This window comes from Ammospiza nelsoni, chromosome Z, assembly GCF_027579445.1.
Source record: "Ammospiza nelsoni isolate bAmmNel1 chromosome Z, bAmmNel1.pri, whole genome shotgun sequence".
NCBI lineage: Eukaryota > Metazoa > Chordata > Aves > Passeriformes > Passerellidae > Ammospiza > Ammospiza nelsoni.
This window is the reverse complement of record NC_080669.1, coordinates 81,021,822-81,038,246: the sequence shown is the minus strand read 5'-3', so window position 1 is coordinate 81,038,246 and position 16,425 is coordinate 81,021,822. Positions and strand designations below refer to the sequence as shown.

At 43.3% G+C, this 16,425-nt stretch overlaps 1 protein-coding gene across 7 annotated transcripts in view; it reads left to right on the top strand.

The window, feature by feature from the left end:
- Nucleotides 1-16,425, top strand: part of CELF4 (CUGBP Elav-like family member 4) — a 694,523-nt gene that overhangs the window by 664,120 nt on the left and 13,978 nt on the right. For all 7 annotated transcript variants that reach the window (XR_009420407.1, XR_009420405.1, XR_009420406.1 and 4 more), the window contains exon 12: nucleotides 6,113-6,279. Coding sequence is in view for 3 of the 7 variants with exons in the window: in XM_059491868.1 (XP_059347851.1) it covers nucleotides 6,113-6,240 (128 nt within the window). In the remaining 4 variants the exon portion in view is untranslated. The remainder of the gene's footprint in view (nucleotides 1-6,112; nucleotides 6,280-16,425) is intronic.

The window sequence follows — 16,425 nt, the reverse complement described above, 5'->3', positions numbered from 1 at the left end:
CAGCTAGTACATTGTGTAAAGAACACAGCAAGGTAAAGACCTTGCAAAGCAATTAAAGGAAAACCTCCATTCTCTGATAAGACTAATAAACACAGAGAAAAAGAAACTGAGGAGTGGTAGGAATTAAAGAGACTGAAGTAGCAGGGAAGGTCTGAGGAGCAGGTGGGCAGGTCCTCCTGGGGGAGAAGGACAGGAGCTGCTGAGCACCACCCTTCCCACAGGGAGGCTAGTTTGATGTGAGCACCTTCCTGCTGCCTTCACAGCAAAAAAACGCCTCCCTAGATCCCACCTTTCACTGGTCAGTAACAAAATCGAGGAACCCATGAGCTGAGGGAACAGTTATATTAATAGCCAATTGTATCAATATCTAATTCCTTAATTACTGACTCAGATTCTTGGAGGAAGATCTCTGGTCTAACCAGTTACCAGCACTTTCTGCAGGTCCCTCCATTTCAGTATTCTCAGACACATGGTGTGACTCTTGGAGCTGTCCTGTGTAAGGCCAGGATCTGGACTTCCATGATCCTTGTGGGTCCCTTCCAGCTGAGGATATTCCATGATTCTGCTGCTCTAGCCTGGCCAAGCTTCCCTCCTACAGCCTGGGGGAAGCACTGCACACACAAGGGAAGGACAAAGCATGGACTTCTCCTTTGCTGGTGCCTAAACCATGTGTGTGGCATTTCTCTTTCTCTCCCAGAGGCTGAGCAGCAGATTCTTGTTCTTCTGTTACTCTCATTTCCCTCTAGTAAAATGCATATGAGTTGAATGTCTAAAGGAAAAAATTCAGAGATGCTCTCCTTAGCTAGTGACTTTCATAACTGAAGGAACAAGAAGCACCAGGAAAGATCCTTCATGGCAGTCAGACAAATGTTCTGATGGCCAGAACTAATAAAAAGAATGTTTGGTCTAAAATGAGCTAATAAGCAGCAATTTCTACTTGCTTCTGTTGCAGTGTCTTGCAAAGTATATCTCTGAGATGGCAGCAAGTATCCGGATCATAGATAAAAATAGTTTTCTTAGTTTTAAGACAAGTTTAATATTAATTTCTTTGAGGTCCCTTTTTTCCTTCCTATTGCCTGAAGGCAACCTAGTTACATGAGTGGACCTGCTGCAGGATCAGCTGCCCACAGTTGAGGAGTCTGGATGGAAAGCTTGCATCTGGACCTCCCTCGTGGTCTCGACTGATTTAAGTTGAGCAGAGTTACCATGCATGGGGCTCCATCCAGAGGGAAGCTCCTGCCCAAGAGAGACAATGTGTTATTCCAACCTGGTAACAGATCATCAAGAGGCTGTTTTGCACATTAACCACTAATTCTCCTTGCTGGATGCAAAGCAAACCAGACAACTCAGAAGGATCAATTAAGGATCCATGGAAACATAACTGTGTGCTCCTATTCAGGACTGCTCTTAGTGCACAGAGTAATTCATGGACATGCAGAGAAAATGTAAACAAAAAGTTTACAGTTACCAAACAATCTTCAGATATACTCTGACATAAATTGTGAATTCCCTTCTTTATCATCCTGGCTGATTAAAAGAGAAAAACAGCCCTTAGGTAATATCTGTTACATAAAGCCATTGGTGATCGTGCTGATCATGTAATGGGAAAGGCACAGAGCTCCCTCCCTACATCACTCCACAAGAACTTTCTCTGGAAGAAAAGGGGAGAAAATAAAGCAATTCCAAAATTGTACCCCAGTTTCTGCCTACTAATAGTTAACACGGTCCTGTAGGAAAAGAGCAAGCCATAAGTAGTGGTGGGCTCCAACAGCAGTTCCTTTCCTGGAAGATGCTGTGCAGAATCAGAAAGATTAGATGCCCTCTGTTGCTGTCCTAGCAGCTTTCACCATTCTCTGCAGCTTTTGATAAATCATTCATTAGAACAGCGTTTTTACATAATCCCTGGGGGGGGAAAAAAGGGAAAAAGAAAAAAAACCCCACCAATATCCCCCCATAAAGTATATTTATCACGAAATGCTGTCCTCCTACCAACTGTCTTCAGACCAGAACATATATTTCTCTGATTATTAATTAACTGATGCACAGAAAGAGCTTCAAGCTTTTTAACCTCTCCCTTTCTCTTTTGTCCTTCAAGCATGTAGATGACAATGCAGGGGTGGTGTTCAAAACACGGAAAGCAACTGTAATACTGCCATCATGTTTTGAGCCCACGGGCTCAAATACTAAAGCCATTTAGGATCTGAGTATTTAAGTTATATCCCCAGTACATACATTCTAACCCATGTCATACATGTTCAAATCTGCCATAGTACCATGAATCCTGCTGACACAGATGAGGAGAAACAGAGATTGTTGACTGCCAATACTCCATGTAACAACACAAAAAAAAGTCAAATCTGCCAGTAGGTATCTGACCTGAGAAGAGAAAGGAATTTGCTGTTGTTAGCCCAACATACCTCTCTCTCTGCCTATCCTTTATCCACTGTAAAGTCTCAAATCTCAGGATAAGCCATAGCTTTCCTTCTCTTTGGAGTTCATCCAAATACCTTCCACAATATGAAACACAGCTACTTATAAACAATAGGAAAGGGGGAGACTTGGATGCACCAGCAAGTTCTGAGCACATCAAGGGCCCTAAAAACCAAAACAGTGAAATGAAGCTAGAATAATTAGCTGTTGTGTCCCTGGAATACGATCACAAAGAAAACACACAGTTATTGACATTTGCCCATCTCTTTCCACAAGTTTCGAATTCCAGTTCCTCTACCCTCCGCATCCAGCCAGAGGAGATTTTTATATTGCATCAGTGAATACCAGGACAACTAAGGAGAAAAAAATCCTGTCCAAATCTGTAGGCAACTAATACCAGAATCAGAGTACAACTCCCAGCTTCATTATCTGGTCTAAATGAAATATAGTGAGCAAATGCACTTCTGATCTCTCTTATTAGTCCCATTTGTTAAAATGCTGTATTATTTACAGCTTTGCACTGAATGAGGAAGTGGGCTAAGAATTCCATCTCAAAAGCTAAGTGATGATAAAAACTGGTATAGCTTCATGAGCTTATCTCACAGCAAGGTTTTTGCAGAGGCACAACTATATTAGCACCCCAGCACAAGGGCTTATCATCCCTCAAAAGTCTAGTCTTGGCAAAAGTAGAGAAATAACAATCTTCTGTCATAGTGGGCAGCATTTCTGGAGGGGTTTGATTCAGCAAGTAGCATCACTCTGGGGAGTGACCCACCCAAGCATTTAGACAGTTCACATTCTACCTTGAGATGTCACTCCTAACTTGTGGAACCAGGTAGATCCCACAGCAGAGGTTCCTTGATTTAAGCTGGGTGCCTGCCTTCACTGCAGCCAGCACTGCTCCTTGACCAGTGACTCCTTTGAGCACAGCTAAGGCTGTCCTGATAGAAGAGAGAAATCCTGCCCTACCCTCCACTGGCTGCACTGGCAGGACCTCCACTGATTACTGTAGGGCCCTAAAGTGTCTTGTTCACAAAAGGGGGGGTGTGCAGGCACAATCTACATGTGCACGTGTAGGCAGCAGGAGGGATATCCCAAAAGGCCTGTAGCAAGAGTAGGAATCAAAGTTCCCAGGCAAGGTGTGTTCTCTAAAGGCATGAGCTAAACAACCATCCAGCTGCAGCCAACTCAACTTTGATATTGGATTGGTGTGTATATATCAGTAAAGTAAACATACCTGGCACTTCCTAGCACTGGGGACAGCTGGCACAAAATGGCCTACACCCAAATTATTAAATTCTCTCAGTTTACAGAACATCATGGACACATTCAAGTTAACCACTGAACACAGCCTGTCTTCTGTACTAAAACTCACACTTTGTCCAGGAATTGTTTGGTGTTAAACATTAGTCAAAAAAAACCTCAGCACTACAGATTATTAGGTACCAGTTTCTCTGAACTTCCCTGGAACAGCTTTAGTCTACTGTTTTAGGTGTAACTAAAATGTGTTGGCCAGGAATATCAGCAAACCAGATGTGATTTTTGAAAAGAAATGGGTTTGTTTACATCCTATATTCAAGGATAGCGTACCTTATGTCATATAGACAACCTATTTAAGGTTGAAGCTCAAGTAAGGCATCCCCAGGGGAGTTACCAGAAGTATTTTAAGTCTGAATGTACCTGGATGAAACCAGGAAGTGTTTGGTTTATTCCATTGCTGAAAGTGAATCATAGGACTTTGTTGATAGATTAGTAGTCAAATGCAAACTGGTAACATCACCAGGCAGTTACTGCCTAAAAAGTGAGGACAAGAGCAGATCCATTGCTATTGAATAAAACCACAGCTCATCATTCACTACAGCCCTCCAATTTTCTTTGATGATTGCTGTGGGGCTTGGGAGTACTTTCTGTCTGTTCACCTTCAGAGCTGCAGTGTTGGTACCTCCTCATCCAGGAAAACTGTGAGGACAGCCAGTTTTACTTGGAGCCTTGGCTTCAAGAGGGGAGGACAAAGAAGGTTCCCTATTTATTCCATTTGCCTCCCTTTTAAAATCCATGGGTTTTTTTCCTCATGTGCCACACTCAGCAAACCTGTTGTCTCACTTTGAGGGACACAGACCATGGGTTTCATGGCCTGCCATGAAGTTACACTATTAGCCAAAGTCAGGGAGCACAGCTTAATGCAGGGGTGAGAAGGTGCCTTTGCACACACGGCTCTGTGTCTTTTTCAGATGCAAGACACCCTCTGTCACCTGTGAGAATCACTTCAGAGGAGGAGCCAGACCAGGCAGCAGGGGCAGCAGACTGAATCGTCAGCACAGCCCAAGGCTGTAAGCCAGGCCTGGTTCTGCTCTCAGGAGCAGGTGTATACTTGGCAGTAAACGCTCAGCATTAGCTTTTTGAGGGGCTTGCAAAAAACCATCTCTTCGTTTCAGCCTGTCTGTTGAGCAGCACCAGGCTCCTAGGGTTGATTTGTGCTGCCAGAGCCTTGCAGGGGTGGGCAAACAGATGGCTTTGTCTGGAGAGCAGGTTGGTCCAAGCTAGTCTCACCCAAGGTCTGTGCTCAGAAATGTTGTTGGCACACAGGGACATTTCTGGCAAGAGGAGCAGAGGCAATGCCTGTACAATGTGATGGCCCCCTGCCTCACTGATATCTCAGACCCGTGGCTGCTCCAGCTACAGCCATAAACAGCATGGGGAAACAAGGCCTTTTTTGGATCTAACATGAGAAAAAAATTAAAAATATAAATAAATTTTAGAAACAAAACCAGAACAAAAAGTAAAGTACCAAAAGCTCTCCCCAGAGCTGAATGCATTAGAATGCATTAGCTCAGTGCATCCTGTGTGGTTGACCTATATTATTTCATCAGATTGTTAGAGAGCAAATGGAGACAAAGAATGTCTTAGGTGACCCATACATACAACATTCAGTCACTACAGTTGTTTCTAGTGCTGGATGTGCTCCATGGTTGATTGGGAGATTTGCTGGCAAAATTTGAAATTCCATAGGGAAACCATGTTAGGAAAGCACTTGTGTTCATCTCTCAGCTGCAGAGTAACATGGAGTTTGCAGAAATTGCCAGTGATTAAAGCTCTTCATATTGCTCAGCTGGCCAGCAATCAAACCATTCATGCTGATTAATACAATAATGAAGAATTTATTAAATTCACATTTTGCTTATATTGCCATAATAAGGAGGTAGCAGTAGGTGTGTCAGGTTCCCCTCATCATTAGTATTGGAAGGCAAAGAAAAGGCAATGATAGGAAGTTAAGGAAGGTTTAGGGGATTACCCAAGTCACAATGGAGGGAGATAGAGGAAGACAGAGTGCCTTGAGGCCATGCATTACATCTGCTGACTCCCAGCTCAAAGGTGACCCAAATCTTGTGGCACCAACATCTGGATCCCTGTGCTCCACATAGTCCAGTGTTCAGGCTGGCACTCAGACCAGGCACTGTGTCCTGGGACACTGATCTGTAACAACCCCTCCTATCCTTTGTCCCACATTGGCAACCATCCTGTCCTCACTCTCCTGCCCACCTGCCCACCTTCCTTCCTGCTCACTTCCCCCCTCTCAGTGCCCTCACCCCCTCCCCATGTTCATTCTCAGTGGTCGTTGCATGTACGTGCCTTGGCACCCTTCAGCTCGTTAAATCCCATGCCTTGCCTCGTGTTTTGACAGGTTTTGTGAGTTTTGACAATCCTGCCAGTGCCCAAGCTGCTATCCAGGCCATGAATGGATTCCAGATTGGCATGAAGAGGCTGAAGGTGCAGCTGAAGAGGCCAAAGGATGCTAACCGTCCCTACTGAAGGGTTGTGGGAACCACTGGATACAAAGCACTAGCACAGGTAACTGCATGGGGAAGGGGGTGTCAGCTACACCTGTAGCGTCTCTCTGTGTTGTAGACCCTCGAGGAGATTCAGCTCTGTGACTCTCTATCTTCTGCCTTTTTGACTCTGGCTAGAGCCACTCTGCTCAGACACGCACCCGCGCATAAACCAGGGACTGTTTGTGTGTGTGTCTCTCTAGAAAGAGAGGTGGAAGGATGCTTAACAAGGGATAAGACAACTTCCTCATCCCAGGGGCATCCTGCATCTCTAGAAAGTGTTTCTGGTCACTAGAGGAGAGTCAGCAGCTGTCCTGATTCCCCCTGCTCAGTGAAAGAGAGCATTTCTGGTGCTTGAAGAGTATCTGCAATTGAGAGGTGGGACTGGGCTGCGGTGTGATCCCAGGTGACTGGACTGGGACAGTGTCTGTCTCAATAGCTCTGTGTTGCAAACGTTTCAAAGCATTCTTCATTCTCCATGCGGTACAGTCTGTATCCAATTCCATCTCAGCATAATAACTTAATGTAAATATGTCTCCCTGACAACCAAACAACCCCAGATTTATTTCGTCACAAACCCAAGAAATTAATAGACGGATCCATGTTCACTTCTTGGTCAGTTATTTTAAACTCCTGTGTGTAGATAAAACCCCACCAAAGCCAAGGGAGCTTAGCTGCAGTAAGGACCTGGGGTCTCGTTTTTAGATTCATGTGCCATGTATTGCTGGAAAGAAGCCAGCTGGATGTGTCAAGGGAACTTCTAATACATGTAACAACACCAAAAATATCAGAAGCCACAGCTTGTTTCATTGGAAAAAAAATCCAAACACATCACCAGTAACAAAAATGAAGATGTTTCCAAAAACCAAAATATTTTCCACCACTAGCTGGCTCTTTCATTAGGTAATTCTTTGAGAAACAGAAATATAAACCCCTATGTGTTTGTTTACAGAGACAGGAAGTCCTCCTGTTGTTAAAACTGTTCCACACCAGAGATTCCCCAATAAACTCAGCACCTAGGGAGGCCCTAAGCAATTTGTACTCCTGAATTAGTGATAAAGAGATTGGTTAGGTGACCTTTCCATGTCATTTTAGCTGTAATGTCTAAGATTCTGTGATTTTTATTCAGGCCTCTTTTGATTTATCTAACATAGGCAGTAAATCCCTATCTTCAACTTTCCCAAAGAAAAACAGAGTATTTTAATTTTTCACTGGGATCCCAAATATCTCTGAAAATACATATTTTTCCAGTCTTCAGAGCAGTATCCTTTCCAGTGAGAATTCAGGAATGGGATCAAAATATCTTTGAAAGAGGTGCTGCACTGAAGACAGCATAAAGGAGATTAAGAAACCTTTCAATAAACATATTAGGTGCATGTGCAGGAAGCAGGCTCCATAGTTTAGAACCTCCTTTATATGTGACTATACGAAGATAACCATCAATGCATTTTCCCCCTTCAAAAACCTCTTTTCTTTTCCTTGCTTATGAAAAGGCCTCTTGGAAGCTTGAAACCAAAACATGTTGCCATATCCAAATGCTTTTTGCTTCATCACACTGGCTTTTTTATTTTCTGCAGGCTTTGCTGGGGGAGGGCTGGGGGTGCATGCGTGCAGCTGTGTGAAAGCAGGGGCTGCCTTGGTCAGGGAGGCTTTCTGTGACACCTGCACAGGGATCAGGGACACAGAGGTGTCCCTAGGGAGGCACCAGGCTCCATGTCCCAGCATAGCTGTGCTGGCTGAGGATGTGCTTGTATCTCATGGTGGTGTCAGAAGATGCAGGGCTGTGGATATCTGTGCTGTTTGAGATTCACCAGTGTGAGTCTGCAGTGGTTTTTATCATCGTGGCTCGCCATGAAGTGCTCTGAGGTCTCAGCTTGTTTCCTACAGAATATTAATCACCAGTCGGACAAAGATTAGTTGTTTGGGTGTTTTTTCTTCACCCCAAAAAATTTAATTAAAATTATATAACAAGGAATCAGCAGGTAAAAGAATAATATAATTCCATGTGTAGCTCTTAAGCATTTTTTTCCTTTCCTTTGCTTCTAATAGGCAGAACAGTCTTGAAGAGTTGCCTCTAGGTAGGAAGTCCTTTAGCCTTCCTGGCTTTTATTTCAGCTTTAGTACTCTGCTGTCCAAAAAAATCAGTTTTACCACCAGATCACTTCCACCCTAGGCTTAGAGAACCTTGTTTAGAGACTTGTGTAGAGACCCTACCAAAATGCATCTCAGAGGTCCTTGTTCTCTGGCCTTGCTGGGCCTGTTGCAGGAGCTGTAGCCAACTCCTAGCAGAAATGAATTCTCCAGGAAAAAAAGTTTTATACATGTGTTTTTCCCCCTGATAGAAGGAATTGAGCAGGAGTGTATCTGGTGGGACTCCACCTGATAGAAGGAATTGAACAGGAGTGCATGTGGTCCCTGGAGGACACTGCAGGAACATTCCCCAGGGGAGCATTTGGGTTAGCACAGGGAGAACCATGTGCAGTAGGCTGGAGAGGACACTTGGGGACAGCCAGATCACCCAGAAGGTCACGTGGTCCTAAACCCAGGTCTTTCTCCAGCTCCTCTTCCTCACAGGGATTGGGAACACTGATGCCAGCCCTCTGGAACAGCAAGGCCACAGGGCAGATTTCCCACCAGGGCTGGGCAGCAGTGATCAACAGAGGGCTGAGCCCCCAGGAATAAACTCAGAGACAGGTCAGCTGCTCTTGGCTAAGCACAGTATTACTGCACCTCCACTGCTGGCTGGATTTGCAACTTCCTTTAACTGATAGAAAGATAATAACTCCACCGTGCTTTTTATCTGTCTTTACTTTGGATGCAGCTCTTCAGGGTCTTTAATTCCAATTTGAAGCATGTGTGTAATGGTATTGACACCAGGGTAATTACTCATGTGCTTCAAGAGGATGCTCAAGAAACTTTTTAATTGGTATTTTTTCAAGGAAGGGCTTTTTTCTATTGAATTGCTTTCAAAAAATAAGAAGTTGCCAATGACAACAACAAAAAAAAAATCAGCACCCAGTTTGATATAAGCCACCAGAGTGTTTTTTTCCTGAGAAAGAAAGGACCTCACTGAATTTTAATTCTGGATGCTCTTTTTTTAAAAAAAAACTTATAAATCTCCCTTTTGGGACTCAAGAAGCCAAGGCCACAGTGATTTGAAGTCCTTTGTTTTCTTTGCAAGCGCTCTAAACTTGCTGTCAAACACTGAAAGGGTTTCTGTGATGTGGCAGATAAGTCCAAAGCTGCAGCAAGCAAAGCCCTGAAGAATTCAGATGGCAAAATGCCTGCCCCTGTTCTCTTTTTTCTTTATAATTAAAGAGGTGTCTGTAGGGGGGAAATAAGGATGGGAGGAATGATGGGCTGGGAGAAAGCAAAAGAGAGGAGGATCATTTGGGGCAAGTCTGCCAAAATCAGTATATTCTATTGCCAATCCCCCCTTGGGGCTAGGAAGCAAGGACTCTGAGACACTTCATGTGTCTTTCAGATAGAAAATGCACAAAATAATTAAGAAGACGCCAACCTGAAGCCCACATCTCCCTTAGGTCCCATTGCTGGGAGCCCTTCCACGCCCTGTGCTGTGCCTGGGGCTGTGTGTGAGCTCAGCACTGCCCAAAATCTGCACAGCTCAGAGCCTCTCCAGAGCCCAGGGCAGGGCACAGAGCAGCCCAGGAGCACCCAGCTGACAGATCAACAAAAGGCACAGCGCACAACAGCCCTGGAAATCCCATCCATTCCCCTCCTGTGGCTTCATTGCAGTGGCTGGTCACTGGCAAAGTGATGCTTTCCACCTCAGACAGACAGACAGACAGACAGTCTGCTGCTGAAGTTTATTTAAAGCCAAAGATGCAGAGACATTTGGGTGAGACTAACCCAGAGCACTGAGTGAGGCAAACTGAGTGAGGCAAAAGGGAAACAGAAAAGTGAAAGACAAAGCAGAAATAAGATCAACCGCAAGATTCTTTTAGCTGTGCTCCGGAGTAGAGACAAAACATTAAATGGATACACTGCCCAGGCAACCTGCTTCTATAAACAACAGGGGAAATAACATAGGCCAAAGCTCAAATACGAAAATTAAAAAAAGATTTTTCAGGTTGTCCTTCGCTGCTTTTTGAACATGGACTGATGTCTGGTTTATTGTGAAATGTGTGAAATACATGTTTTTGCAGCTATCTGGAATTGGTGGTATTTTTACTCTGAGAATTGAGGGTTTTGGGTTTGTTTGTTTGTTTGTTTGTTTGTTGGGGTTTTTTGGTTGGTTTTTCTTTTTTAATTGGAGTGTATATTTTACTAAACTGGAAAATTTTGCATTTTTCTCTTTTTGATCCCTAATAAGAGGAAAAAAAATAAAAGCAACTCAAACTCCGTTTTAAAGTAAGATTATACTATCAGCCAAAAATAAAACAAAAAAGCAAAATTTCAAATTGCCAAAACAAAAATATGTGAGAGGAGAACTTCTGTCTTCTCTTGTCATTTCAGATGGCTTCAATGCAAAGTCTAGTGAAAGTGTATTTTTTACTGAAATTTTTGTTGCCTATGCCTCCCAGATAGCTTTCTATTACCTCTAGTGAGAGGCTATTCTGCAGCTGCATTGATCTCACTGTTTTCTATTAGGCTATTCATCTTGAGATTCATTCCAAATACCCTTTTTCAAGATAAAATCCCATTTCTTGTAGTTATGCCTCCTACAATCACGCTAACCAGCTTCTCTTCCACCTGCACAGATTATTGTTGTTTCTCTCTTTTAGTCATCACTTAGATCGTTTAAGACTTGCTTACATTATGGAAATTTGCACTAGAATAATTGCATCAAAACAGTACTCCAGCACAAGCTTTAATATGAGTGAATAAAGAGAGAAAAAAAATCAGCACAGCTTAATTTTGGAAAGTCTGTTCAGGTACTGGAAAAACATCACCTCAGCCAATATTTTTTTCTGTTCTTTGGATTACTTTTGTTTTTCATTTCCACTGACACCTGTGATTAAATTAAGCATCACTCACCGTGTTTACAACCTAAACTTTGTGCTGTTGTGCTTGTTGTACTGAGAGAATGGAAGTGGATTTTAGTGGGAGAGGCTAAAACAGGAACTCTGAAGGTGTTTGCAAGACTGACAAGGAAATCCTTTATTTTTCTGTCTGATCATTTTTAACCTGTCTGTCCATTTAAATTACTGATAGCTTTATTATGGCAAAATTCTCGTGTCTGTTCTAGAAACCACAGTTTTGATACCAGAGCATGCAAAATCCCATTTGCTAATTATTTTATTCTAAGATTGGCACACAATACAATGCACTGATGGAAAACGACAATAATTAATTACTGCATTTACTCCAAAATTACAATCACTAATTACTGCTCTGAGACCGAATTCCATTCAGCAATATTTGGAACTTGTTCTTCCTCAAAGCAGGGAAGCTTTTCAGGAGTATTGCTGTGTTTGCATCTAAATGAGTCCATGTAGGTCAGTAATGGATCTGCACTATTTGTCATGGGAGTGATAGAGCAGCACAAGGCAATACCACAACACTTTCCCTCACTTTAGAGCAGGAATTCTTCATTAAAACCCAAGTCTTTCCCCCTTTTTTTTAATGTTAGAGAATGTAAATACTTCAGAATTAAATAACAGATATTAAAGCAGCCTCCTACTTCTCATCTCACTGTGACACTCTCGGCCCTGGTGCTCTGAAGTAAACTTCTGGATAATTGTGAGAACTTTTGCCAAAGACTCAGCCAGCAAAGAGCCTTCTGAGTTTTTCCCCATATATTCAACACTGTGAAAAGGCCAGGAGCTTGTTATGGTGGTGCCCTCTTCAAAGGCTTCCAACAGCAGAACTCCCAAAGCTCCAGGGTTCACTGGAGGGTGGCAATTTCATATTCAGCCACTTGACCAAGATTGTGTGGGAGATCATGTGGACAATGTCACACAGATTACCTAAGTCAGACTTTAGAGCTTTTCTGGGCTCAGTGTAAACTTCAGTTGCATCCGTCAATGGGCAGCTGCAGTAACCTGGAAACAGCAGCTTTTGAAGGAACATTTCTACTGGATTCATTCAGCACACAGATCTGCTGGGCCAGTGCATGAGGGACTGCAAATTGAAGAAAAAACAGAAAATATAAGAAAGGGAGAGAGTAGGCGTTTGAAACAGCAGTGATTTGAAATAAGAGCCAAAGAGATGGAAAAACACAGGAGACATCCATAGCCAAATTTTTTTGTTCAAGCAGCAGCAGCAGCAGCAAACACTGACAGAATGAATCCTCTGCTAAATAAAATATGTACAAAACAAATGAGAGAAGGCAAAGACCCACAATGAAAGAGGATTGTGAAAATATGGGATGAGTCCTAGAAAACAAGCACAGTCATTTTTCTACAGAACCTGCCAGTAAGTTACAAGTCAGCAAAATCCATTGATACAGGGACATTGACAGAGAGACGAGTAGTCACTAGTGAGCAAACAGGAAACAGGCATGTTATCAATTTGCAAATGCCGCTTAGGGAGAGAGCAAAGAGAGGTCTAGAACCTCAGAGATGTTCTGCTTAGATGGCCCCATATTTGAAGGCAGATGGAGCTGTCTCTGGTGTGTTGAGTTAATGCAAACATCAGCATCATTAATGTGGTTTTTTGCCCAGGCAAAGACAATATGAACAATAGGCTGGGCACAGCCCTCTACGTCTAAGAAGAAGGTTAAAACCTTCTTCCAGGGAAACTGAAAATTCACAATGAAATCAGAGTTATGGGTTAGCCCCAACATGTACACAGGACTCAGGTCACTTGTGCAGCATTGATCAGTAAGCTGAAAATGATCTGATGTTTTTGTCACTGACCTTTGAGAGCTACTGCAGAACCATGAATTGAAGCTCTGTGGGATAGTGTTTGGCACTTGCACTGTAGAGATAAAGAAAAGGGAGGCTAAAAAACTCCATGAAATTTACTCTGCAGGGGAAAACTGCTACAGGAGTTGGCAAGAATCTTAATAAGGGGTTGCAGAGCACTCCATCAATGTGAGCACCTTAAATTGATGTCCTTATGGTTTGGAAGGCATATACAATCAGCTGCACTAGAACACTGTTTCTCGTTCCCACGGTTATACCCAGTGATATATCAAATGCAATAATTGCATATTTGAATAATTCATAGGTACGGTAACTTTGGCCAGATACAAGTGAATATCAAAACTCTGGTCTCTGAAGTGTTTGATTCAGCTGTAGCAGAGAATTGAAGGTTTACGGTACAAGCCTTGCTTCTCAGGTGTCTTTCATCCAGCCCTGTGACTGCAGTCAGGGAAAAATAAATAGAGTTTTTATTTCAAACGGTTCATTTTTCCACTTAGCTGAGCTTCATCCAACCTTTTTGAAATATTGGGTAGAAGGCTGAGCTGGAGGGGAAAGGAGAACAGCAGTCAAGTCATTTCCCAAGCAAGAGGCAGAGTAAATGAAAACTCAGTGCTCTGTCTGGAAAAGTACTAACCACAGCCATGATGGGGCTAAGTTCTCGGGCAGCGTCAATCACCAGCTCCTCTGAAGCTAGTGAAGTGACACTGATTTATGGCAGCCAAGGATTCAGTCCCACTAGTACTTATTTAACTCTAAATGTTCTTCTGGCAGAGATGTTTCAATTATTTGCAATTCAGAGGGAGATGCAATGTCTCCATTCTGGCTGCTTTGGTCTTCTTAGAGCAGAGACACCAGGGAATGATCATGGCCACCTCCAAATATCACCATGGTCCATTTTAAAAATGCCATTTTAGGATAATGACTTGCAAACAGAGGAAAATCTCTTGTACCCATGGAACGCTGCAGCTCCACACTCTAGTAATCCTCTTCAGAAAGCAGATTTCTCCCATTTGTTGGAAGACACATTCTCCCTCCCCAGCTCTTCACAGATCCCTTTTTCCTGTGTGAAACAGATCCAGCAGCTGGGCTGCCTGAAGCATCTATTCTATGCAGAGCAATAACACTCTAAAATCCTCACAGTGACAAGATGCCTACCTCTGAAATTTCTGTCTCTGTGTTGCCCAGTCCTTGATGCCAAAGATATCTTTTGATTGATTTGGATGTGCTGTAGACCATGGTTGTCATGGTAAACCCTTAAAAGCAGGTTGTTCCAAAAGAAAATAGGTTTTCACTACCTTGATTTCTAAGAATTTGGAAACAATTGGGCCATCAAATCCATGGGCTGTGCAGTCAGCTAAAAATTTGTCTTTGCTGGATAAGAGTCTCTATTTTTCTCTACTTTTCTCTACTCTCTTGAAGCATCTCCACTCATGAGCAGAGGTTGCATCCCATTTGCTGTGATGTATGACAAGTGAATGCTTTCCATGCTCTTTATTTTCCTCTGTGCATTCTCCTTGCATGGTACATATTTCTCCATCATGGCAAGTTGGACACTAGGAAAGGAAACCAGACAAGCAACCCAAAGCCAGCTGTAGGAAACTGGGCTCCTATAAGTCAGTTTTAAGAGATTTGGTGTTTTCAGAGGGGGCTTTATTTGGGGGGTTTTTGTCTTCTGCTCAGGTTACAAGAGCATTGTTTAGTACAGACCACAGAGACTCTGTTACATAAATCCCAAGAGGAATTCCTACAGGTCTTGTTCCCATTACCCATGAAGACCAGTGTGATGCAATTTAGAGAAAGGTGTACAGATCCTCGTCAGGAGTAAAGGAATAGCTCATACCTGGAGAAGTTTTCCTTAAACCTGAATGGAGGAATTCATGTCCATTGATGGCTTTGTTGAGGAGCATGTGACGTGCTGTTAGTAATTAGGAAAGGCACACAGGCTGGCACCATGGTTATCTCTGGGGTGTTTTCCTTTTCAGCACAGACCCACTTCCTGACAGCCTGACTTGTGGTGCTCACCAGGGATTCCTGGAAGTAACTCCAGGACACTGCTTAGGATTAAAATGCAAATAATTTCTTTCTTCAGAAATGCTCTAGAATAAATGAGTTGTCCTGAGGTTCACAGGTATCTGAAGGAGTGCTGGGCCTGTCCTTCATCTGAGGAAAGAAAGTAGGCTTTAAAGGAGTGATGATGATTTGTGCCAGCTAAAGGCTTGCTGTGGGATTTGGACAGGGAGCAGAAATCTTCTGCTTTTTCTCTTCTAATCTTTCAAATTGCCTCTGTAATTTTTTCCCCAAGTTGTGTGTGCTCAGTGTGTTCTGTCGATGTGAGAAGTGGTAATGTCACTCTGCTAGGAGTTTTATGGTTCACAGAAGGCAGGATTTGTATTGAGATAGACAGATAGATGGATGTCTGGTGCCTGCACACAATGTATTACAGAGATTGACCCAAAATTTTCAACACTAAAATCCCAAACAATAGACTGAGGGAATCTCTGTCTGGGAGATTTCAGATGGATTTTATATCTTTTTTTTTCCTGATTAATACAAGTCTTTAAAAGCATATCATCCCTGCCCCTTTGCCCAAATATTTGGAGAAGATCAGAGTAAAGAAGGATCAATAGCAAACAAGTAGCCTACATTTTCTCAGGTGTCAATGTAAAGGAGGTCAGACATGCCATACTGGGGAGGGAAGGATGCACAGTTAGAAAAGTCTGATGTGCATTCAGATAAGGAACATTCACTGGGACAAAGGAGGTGAATCCTGTTGCCCATGCCGCTGGTGAACTCGGGAAAGGGGGCAGTGATTCTCATGTCCCCTTGACCAGCCAGGCTCAGGGACACCCTGAGATCTGGGCTCTCCCTGCACATGAGAGGGACATGGAAAGGAGCAGAAGTGCTGGGAGCAGTAGGGACACCATCCTGCATGTGAGAGGGACATGGAAAGGAGCAGAAGTTGTGGGAGCAGTAGGGACACCATCCTGCACATGAGAGGGACATGGAAAGGAGCAGAAGAGCTGGCTGATGGGAGCAGTAGGGACACCATCCTGCCAAGCTGCCTGCAGAGCCTGGAGCTGCCTCCTAATGAAGGCGAGCGGCTGGTCACAACTGGAGGCGAGCTGTTCCCCGTTTGTTTGTGCTCCTCAGAGTGGCAGGGATCCGCTCTCCATCAGAATAATCCAATTGAACAAAATGATTCATATTAGCAGGCACATCTGTCTGAGGCCAAAGCAGAACCCTGGTGTTAGTTTAATAAATGGCGTTCATTAAACTCAGCTGAAAATATAATCTGGAGAGACTGATGGGGTGAACAGAGCAAAGAATAAGCAAAAGGA